The sequence below is a fragment of the Macrobrachium nipponense genome, chromosome 36, assembly GCF_015104395.2.
Source record: "Macrobrachium nipponense isolate FS-2020 chromosome 36, ASM1510439v2, whole genome shotgun sequence".
NCBI classification, from domain to species: domain Eukaryota; kingdom Metazoa; phylum Arthropoda; class Malacostraca; order Decapoda; family Palaemonidae; genus Macrobrachium; species Macrobrachium nipponense.
This window is the reverse complement of record NC_087220.1, coordinates 5,158,203-5,167,959: the sequence shown is the minus strand read 5'-3', so window position 1 is coordinate 5,167,959 and position 9,757 is coordinate 5,158,203. Positions and strand designations below refer to the sequence as shown.

General features: G+C 39.1%; 1 protein-coding gene across 1 annotated transcript; it reads left to right on the top strand.

The window, feature by feature from the left end:
* The first annotated feature begins 5,594 nt into the window (after window positions 1-5,594).
* On the top strand, window positions 5,595-7,478 carry LOC135203254 (uncharacterized). The gene has a single exon (XM_064233025.1). The coding sequence runs from the start codon at window positions 5,595-5,597 to the stop codon at window positions 7,476-7,478; it is 1,884 nt and encodes a 627-aa protein (XP_064089095.1).
* Window positions 7,479-9,757: the final 2,279 nt, after the last annotated feature.

Sequence of the window (9,757 nt, the reverse complement as noted above, 5' to 3'; positions counted from 1 at the left end):
TTTCAAATAGTAGGAAGAAGCCGAGAAGTTAGAAGGTCACTGAGTCAATTGGAAATCTAAATATATTTGGTGGAATAATTTTTCACTTGCACTTCATAACTTTGAGTTACTTTACTGTTTGAATAATTTTGTTGGTAACTTTCTTTTCATTTAATTTTTCCTCACCTCTTTCCCAGCAGCGGCTCTCTACATATTCATGGAGGATCTCGAATTGGATTGTTCTGGTCGCGGATCAGAGCTGCGAGTGTTGCCGGGGGAAGTTCCCGATTACGAAAACGACATTCAGCACAAACTTTTAAATATACTTTGCTTGATATTTCCACTTCTTGTTGTTCCTTCTTACTTATGATTTTGCCTCTTAAATATTTCGAATTCAATTTTTATCAAATGTATCTATAAAATAAACGCTTTATTTTAGTCTTTTGCTTTTAAAAATAAAATTTTGGTTGCCAAAAAATAGACTGTTTGTCAAGAATAAAAATTAGAATTCGGAAAACAAACAGTTCTAATGACTACTTATTACAATTCAAGCTTCGGTAATTTTTACTGCATGTCCCAAAACACGTCCTGCTCTCTGGAGTCATTAAGGCGAATATTTAAAGCCGTACATCTAACTGCCCAATTACTGCATATGACAGCAAATCTACTCAAATATGCGACAAAAACAACATGTAGTACATTTATCACACAAACCTCATACAAGAATGAAGGCAAATTATGATTACACAGGAATCAGAATAGAATTTAACAAACATGAATGAGCTGTATAAATGCTCGAGGAACCAAAGATGACGATTCTTAGATTCTATGCCGTACAGAAGATCCATCAAAACTTACTTTGAAACAGGATTAAGAAATCTTTAACATTAAACACAAAATACATAAAATAACTCCTAAATGCGATGTGTGCACGTTTTTTACATATTGATGTTAAGGAATGATGACTAAACATAAAAAGACTTGGCTTGCTGCCTGTTTTGTGTTGATGATTCGATGGTCTGCGAGTGCGCATCAAGTCTACTAAGAATCCCGAGATTCAACAGCCCTTATTGTGTGAATTATGGCATTAATTATGTGATCTCTACTTTAAAGAAAAATATCATGGTTCTGACAAATATTCTAAAACTCTTACGCTTTTGTTTATTTATTTTTTTTTATTCTCAGTATCATTTATGTTATTACCAGTATTATGGTTACTATCTTATTTATTTCTTTAGCAACTGTGTGGATATTTCCTTTTATGCATTTGGTTTTATCGTGTTATCTTATGTATCTAGATTGTATATGTTCTTCTCTGTGCTTTTTATATTTCATGCATATAGCCTTGAGCTGACAATAAAATGTATTATTATTATTATTATATATATTAATTGCAAGCAGGGGATAAGAAATAAGCCTGAATTAAATAATGCATCTGCATATGCTAACATTCTCGTTCACTGTCTTGGTATAGAATAAGGCAGTCTGGAACAATCCATGGGATAAATACTATCCTGAAAAAGACGACGGCTAAGGAGGACGGGAAACGCCACACACTACCGAGTGGCCTCGATTAATGACTGAGTGCACTCAGTCATACGTCTGCCTAACTGTAAAATAATTCAGATGATGTGATAGAATAGTTTTGCCACTTTCAAGCACAGAAGAAAAAAATATATAATACTCACGTGGATTTTCTCGGTGATTTAAGATTTATCGTCGATGATTTATGTCTCTGTGGAAATTAACTGCAGATTTCTAGTTTCTCTGAGATGCTTTTGATGACTTTTCTTCTTAGGTTACTAGATGAGTTCTGGAGATGAATTTGGTTTTTGAACAAATATCCAAGGATTATGTTAAATAATCTTTATGTTGATGATCATATTGTCAACACTTATGAGAAGCATTTTCCAATAGTTTCCTATGAAAGCAACTATGCAATGATAGCCAGCGAAGTACAGGTATGGACAGTAAGAGAAATGAAGATGGAAGTAAGGTTATGCTAAGAAAGCAAATGTGATTCTGGGGAATGTGATACCTGGAGAATTGTTTTCCTGACCTTGATTTCTGGAGGTTGGATTATGAAAGCAATGCTTTGATGTTCTTTTTCTTGTTATAATCTCCATTTTCCTCTTCAGTCATGATTAGCTAAACATTTTCCCTTGAATATCGGAATTTGAGGAATAAAATATAAAGCCATAAAAAGAGGTTTATTTGTAAATATATTTTAAACAGTAATGATAATAATAGTAACTGACTCTGCCATTTCAATTGCATCAGTGTTTATTTTCGTTTTACTATAGTTCTAATGGTTTTTTTTCTTTGGTAGTATTGGGTCATCTGTATATATTTGTTTACCCACACCACTGAACTGATTAACAGCTCTCCTAGGGCTGTTAGCCCGAAGGATTAGAAAATTTTACGTGGCTAAGAACCAGTTGGTTACCTTGCTACGGGACCTACAACTTATTGTGGAATCTGAACCACATTATTTCGAGAAATAAATTTCTAAACAGCAGAAACAAATTCCTCTGATTTCAAGTTGGCGGAGAGGGGAATCGAACTCGGGACTACGAAACGGTAGGCGAGCACGTAAACCACACATCCAATGAGGAACTTCGTGTCGGGTCATATTATAAATATAATATTCTAAAACTGTAAACAGACACGAATCGCGTCTTCTATTTCTATTATTGAACTAGCCAATTATAAAATTTGGAGTCGTTTAGTTGCCAAACTAGGTACTGGACGAATTCTTTAACAAGCGAAAATCTGCCCAAAGAATCGTTGTTTTACACTTGATCTTGAGGCCTGGAGCTGGGCGGTTCTCTTTCGAGATCGCCATTAATAATTTAGAATAAGACTGCGCCCTCCAACTAAATAGCTTGGAGTAAGTAACTGTATTGATTGATCAATTCCATTTGTAAATTTACTGGTCGATTCAAATTCAAATTTGTTACTTCTGTTTGATTGGTTTTGTTGTAATATACTTATTATGGTTTTTTTTGTAAGTTGTAATGCAAGTGTAATTTAATTTTAATTTAGGTCTGTTGACATTTTCTCTGTAAAGTAGGATAAAAATATTATTGTAATTATTTCATTTGCAGAATGAAATGTCTGTAACGACTTCAACGTCGTGACGTTACATGCCTCGTTCGTATGGTTGGTTGAGCTGCAGTTGCGCTACATTTCATTTCCAAGTGCTCTGAGGAATCGAGGAAACTTTAAAGTAAGTTCGCTCCAATTTGTGCCTTGTGGTATGTAAATTGTCCTCAAGGTCAACTCGTTCATAAATTACTTCATTATCAACAACAGCAAACAAAAGTGTCAACGAGTTTAGTTCGCGAAAGCTGAACGTTTGAATGCCTAACTAGTTGGTTCCGTCAATGACTCGTCGTCTAGAAAAGTGGCTATTATCAGTTTTCGACCCAAAGTTGGTGTTTTGAAGCAATACTTCTTGTGTTACATTTCTCATAACTGGGTCGCGGAATTCATCGTTCGAGTGTTGTACTGCTGTTTTCTGTTCAATCTCGTAAACATGCCTCCCAGGAAAGTGAAATCTTTGACTCAGAAGAAATTTGGCATTGCCTTTGAGACCTGGACTATTGAAAGTTTGGACGCCGAGGCCATCTTAGCAGATGCAGAGAACGCCACTGTTGATGATCTAAGGTTATCATTGAACTCTCTTCGTGAATCATATAGTGATTTGAAAAGAGTCTCCGCAGGCAATCTGACTTGTGACGAAACTTTGAAAACATTGCGTGATGCGGGTGTTACCTTCCACAAGCTGAGGACGCAGATAAATGAACGAATGGAAAAGCTATCGGTAAAAGAGGACATTCCTAAGCATGCTAATGAGGTCAGCAAATCTAATTCGTCATTCGTCCAATTTAAGAAACTTTTTTGTCCGACGTGGGATGGTGAAGTTCGATCGTATAAAAGATTCAAGAAAAATTTTGAGCTATTAGTTCAGGGCCAGATGTCTGGGGAGATGGCGCTTTTAAGACTGAGAGAAGCATTGCGAGAAAACTCGAGAGAAGGCCTCATTGTTCAGTCGAAATCGAGCTTGGATGAAGCATGGTCAGCATTAGATTGCATTTACGGAAGGGGAAACACCATCCGTGATGCAGTCCTCAAGGACGTCCATGACATTAGGCCTGTCAGAAGCGAGTCTGATGCAGATGGTCTTCTTTGATTGGTAACGGAACTTACTGTCGCTAAAGAGGACCTGAAATCGGTAAACCGAACGTCTGCGTTAGGTGAGTCGGCATTTTCCATCGTAATGGAAAAAATTCCAGTAGAAAGGACAGAAACATTGGTAACAGCAGTTCGAAAGGTGTCAAGCCTGGCAAGAATGGAACGCCCAAAAAGGGTAACGGTTGGAAGGAATCGAAAACCAGGAAGCCAAAAAATTCCCCATCTTCCGTTCAATCGTGTGTTTTTCATTCTATGGCTGATCACCAAACTTCTGAATGCAGAGTGTTCCTAGGTCTTTCGTCCATAAAAAAGAAAAACCTTGAAAGAACATAACCGGTGTGAAAAATGCTTTGGTTCTCACCCCTCAAATCAGTGCAGAAATAAGCACGTTTGTCAGGAGGTTAATTGCAAGATGCCAGACAACCATCATACTCTATTGCATGCTGCTTGCATAGCTGCGTCAAGCATGGTTTATGGTCCTGTTGATTGCGAGAAACTCCGTCATCATCTAGGCCAGAACAACAATGAAGACCCTAGTCATACAGCCTTCATGAAAAGGAAAGGGAATCTTTTTGAGGTTTCAGTTCTTTATGATTTGGGAGCCACTGTCTCACAGATTCTGAACTCGGTGGCAAGGGAAGCTTGTATCAAACCAGTTCCAGAATCAAGAACTTAATGATGAGGACTGCTGGGGAGAGCCAGCCACAAAATTGGGGACCGGCTGATCTGTACAGCATCCCACTCTACGATGCAGAAGGTAACTTCGTGACTGCAGTTGATTGCATTGGTGTCGATTACATCGGTGAACTTGATGGAGGCAGTTATCATGCAGCTGCTGACATGTTCAAAGAAGATGTCAATCCATCAGAACTTTTAGAGCCTGTTCACGGTGACATCGAGTTGCTCATCGGAGACAATTAGCTGAGACTAACTTCGGGTTCATTCTACATGGTTCTCACGAGACATTTTTTGCCGCCAATTCTCATGAACCAAGTGTGATGCTGTCGGAGCTCCTCAACAGAAAGATTTCTGCTGTTCTTCTGCAGTCAACGTCATCAGTTGCAGTAAGTCATGCTGAACTGCCGAATGGGGAAGTTTCCACAGATAAAGCCCGTAGCAATGGCTCCGTGCAGCAGGTTGCAGAAAATGGCGGACAGTCTGTTCTTTCAATAAAGACCAGTGCTGAGACTGTGTTTGATCGTATGTGTGAAGTAGAGGATGGTCCGGTTTGTCATCGGTGCGACGCGGTCAGCATAAACTCAGAAGAGGAGCGAAGAGTACAGACATACAAGAGTTGTCTCACCAACGACCCTGAACAGAAGATATTCGTTTGCAAGTTACCATGGAAGGAGAGCTTCCGTACCTTGTCGGACAATCGACCTATTGCCCTCAAATGACTAAATTCGTTAACACGTACCATGTCCAGAAACGAAGCTTTAAAGAACTGGTATGTAGACGAATTTGAAAAGTTGATCAACGACGGCTATATGACAGAGGTTACAGCTGAGAAGGATGTGCAGTGGAAATCTAATGGTGGCAAAGTCTACTACATCTGTCATTTCGTACACTTTAATGAGCATAGTTCCTCAACCCCACTCAGAATCATATTTGATGCAAGTGTTCCATTTAAAGGCAAGGCTATAAACTCCTTGTGGGAATCACCACCAAATTTGATTCCACCAATTCCAACCCTGCTGTTCAGGTTCCAGGAAAGAAAAATACCGGTTGCAATGGACATAAGTAAAGCATACTTCACTGTTCGCCTTGAGACAGAAGAATCTCATCTGCACCGCCTTTTGTGGAATCAACTGGACAAGGAAAAAGAAGTCAAGACGCTGCGATTACTACGAAACTCCTGGGGAACTACTCCGGCAGGTGGTATATGCAGTGTAGCAATGCTCATCATAGCTGAGAAATTCAAGGACAAGTACCCACAGGTATACGAATTCGTAAAATCGAACTTGTATGTTGATGATGGTACTACAAGTGTTGATGATGTTTCCACGGCATTACAACTTGCTAAGGAACTCAACATTGTCCTCAGTGAGGCATCCTTCATCATAAAACATTTCATGATCGGTGGAAGTGAAAGTGATATTGATGCCCACATAAAGAAGTGCCCGGATGTACCTGACAATGTGCGACGGACACCAGAACAGGAAAGGATCCTGGGTATAATATATCATTCTACAAACGATGAAATTTCCATTTCAGGTAGGATTAACTTCTCAAAGAAAAGGAGAGGCATTAGATCAGAGGAAGATATCAGTTTAGAAGACTTTGATGATGCCTTCCCTGACACTTTCAGTCAAAGAAATTATTTACAGATCATAGCAACCATCTATGATCCGACGGGACTTGCAACTCCGGTTACCATCTGCCTGAAGCACGAACTAGGTCAAATATTCCGCCTCAAACAGGAATGGGACGATCCAATCCTAGATGGTAATGATGACTTACCTACAACCTGCAGTCGGTGTAAAGAAGTGATTCGTTCGATCTACGGTCTAAAAGAAGTCAGGTTTGTTCGCTGTCTTACACCGGAAACTGCAGTTGACAAACCCACTCTAGTAATTTTTTGTGATAGTTCTCAGACTGCCTATGGATGTATCGCATACTACAACTGGAAGTTAGAAAATGGAGAGCGAGCATCTGTTCTTGCCATGTCAAAGGCAAAACCTTGGCCACAAATTCCGACGTTAACGATCCCCCATGGTGAGTTACTTGGATGCCTGCTGGGTGCCAGAATGCAACAGACTATTGTCAAAAAATCAAGCTTCATTTTTGAAAGGGTAATGTTGCTAACTGACAGCACCATAGTTCTGGGACAACTGCGTCATGAGCCCTACAAGTACAACATGTGGACAGCCAGCCGTATCAGTGAAATACAAACTCTGACTGATATTCGCAATTGGTACCATGTGGACTCTGGAAACAACGTTGCCGATGATGCGTCACGCGGTCTTAACCCATCTGAAATGGGAAAGGATTACAGATGGCAAAAAGGTCCAGACTTCATGAAGGACATCAACAAATGGCCAATCAAACATGCAAATGAAGTTCATGCGAAGAAAGAAGATCTGGACATAAGAATAAAAGATCCATGGATGACCATTGGAAGATGCAAGTCACTATGTGTCCAGATTGATGGTGGAACAAATGAAGATTATTCAGTTATTCTTGATATCCTAAAAACATTTAGCATAACGGTCGACAAAAATGACAGCCTGATGAAGATTAAACGTCGCATCTCTAGAATCATAAGATTTATGGAAAATGCTTCACAACTTTTCAGAGATTGACTGAAGAGAACAGTAAAGACTACCCCAGTTGCCATCAGTAGTATGACAAAAAGAAGAACGTTCAAGATGGTTTACTGAAAATTATACATTTGTGCCTACCAAGCGTGAGTTGGTAATATCAAACTTTTTTCTTATTCAACAGGCTCAGCAGTTGCTACCGTCAGATGTGGAACATAGCTAAAGTCACTGAACCCAATACTGGACGCCGACGGTGTGTGGAGAGCACTAGGTCGTACTGGTGCTGCTCTATCAAACCCGCCTGCGATTATACCATACTCTGAACCCTTTGCAGAGATCTTGGTGCGTAAATGTCACCAACCGCAGCACTCTGGTGTGGATACTACTCTTGCCCTAGTACGTGAGCCCATATTGTCGCTTTCTATGGAAGAAGATCGCCCAAGTAGAGATCGCTCCTCGTAAGGTGGAACAACTCGTGCGATCACCTGTATTCGAGCATGTGGTAATTGACATAGCTGGTCCGTTCAATACCATCGCAGATCGCTGTGAGACGAGAAATTACCGGGTAAATTCTGGTAAAGCCTCGATTCTGGTCATCGTGTGTCGTGCATCTGATGCGGTCCACATAGAGGTCCTTGAAGGTTACGATACCAACTGCTTCCTTGCAGGTTTCGATGCTTTCACTAGAATCCGCGGAAAACCCACGTCTGTGACTGCAGATCTTGGTTCGCAAATCCGTGGTGCTGCAAACGTCATGGAGAGCCTTTGGAACCATACCAAAATGGCAAAGATTCAGACAATTCCCGAAACAACAACCTGGCACTTCGTACCATCTGGAGCTCATTCATCAGTTGGACAAGCTGAGAGGATGATCAGAACTGTGAAGAATACTTTAGAAGCTGTCACTGCTTCGAGAAAACCTGATTTTACTAAGTTGCGTTTGCAGAGACTAATGTACAGTGTTGCTGATATGATAAATGATAGGCCTTTAGGTGTTCATAGAAATAATGTTGCCAAATTAGACGCTGTGAGAGTACTACGTCCAAATGACCTTATTTTGGGTAGATCAAACGGTGATATCAGTGAGCTTTTAGATTTCAAGTTGGCTAAAACACCTGAACAAATAGAGTACACAAAAATACTCGCACTGAATGAACTTTTTTAAAATCATTGGTGGAAAATATGGTACGATCAAATTTTTCCAGCTCTTCTTCCCAGAGAAAAGTGGTCAGATTCCAACCGGGGAGTAGAGATAAATGATATCGTAATAATCAGAGATACTAATCCCATGCGTAACCAGGGGCATTGGGGGGAAGTTGTTTCTGAAAACAAGTCGTCTGATAATATAACACGTTCAGTATCGGTGCGGTATAAGTCTGATGAAAAATCTGAGTTTTGTCACTAAGTCGGTCAGAGATTTGGTTGTAATATGAACGTACTGATTTGTAGACATTTACAGTAACATACGTGTGATTTTCAGATGCATATAACGTAAAATTTTGTCGCAAAAAGTACAATTTCATCTTAATGAGTACTTTTTCTATATGTTGTCGTTTTGTTTCATGTTCTTATTAAGTAAAAAAAGAAAGTAAAAAAAAAAAGTTAAAAATGTAAGAAAAAAAAAAATTCAAGTTCCTGTTTCTTGCTTATTTATCAAATGAGATCAAGTTTTATCTATAATTCTAGTATGTAAAATTTGTTACAAAAAAGGTTCAAAAGTGAATTTTAAATATTCATGAAAAAACGTGTATAATTTATAACCCGAGATAAAGCTCCGGAGTGTAAACAGACACGAATCGCGTCTTCTATTTCTATTATTGAACTAGCCAATTATAAAATTTGGGGTCGTTTAGTTGCCAAACTAGGTACTGGACGAATTCTTTAACAAGCGAAAATCTGCCCAAAGAATCGTTGTTTTACACTTGATCTTGAGGCCTGGAGCTGGGCGGTTCTCTTTCGAGATCGCCATTAATTATTTAGAATAAGACTGCGCCCTCCAACTAAATAGCTTGGAGTAAGTAACTGTATTGATTGATCAATTCCATTTGTAATTTACTGGTCGATTCAAATTCAAATTTGTTACTTCTGTTTTGATTGGTTTTGTTGTAATATACTTATTATGGTTTTTTGTAAGTTGTAATGCAAGTGTAATTTAATTTTAATTTAGGTCTGTTGACATTTTCTCTGTAAAGTAGGATAAAAATATTATTGTAATTATTTCATTTGCAGAATGAAATGTCTGTAACGACTTCAACGTCGTGACGTTACATGCCTCGTTCGTATGGTTGGTTGAGGTGTCAATGGTCTTATTCTGATTGGGC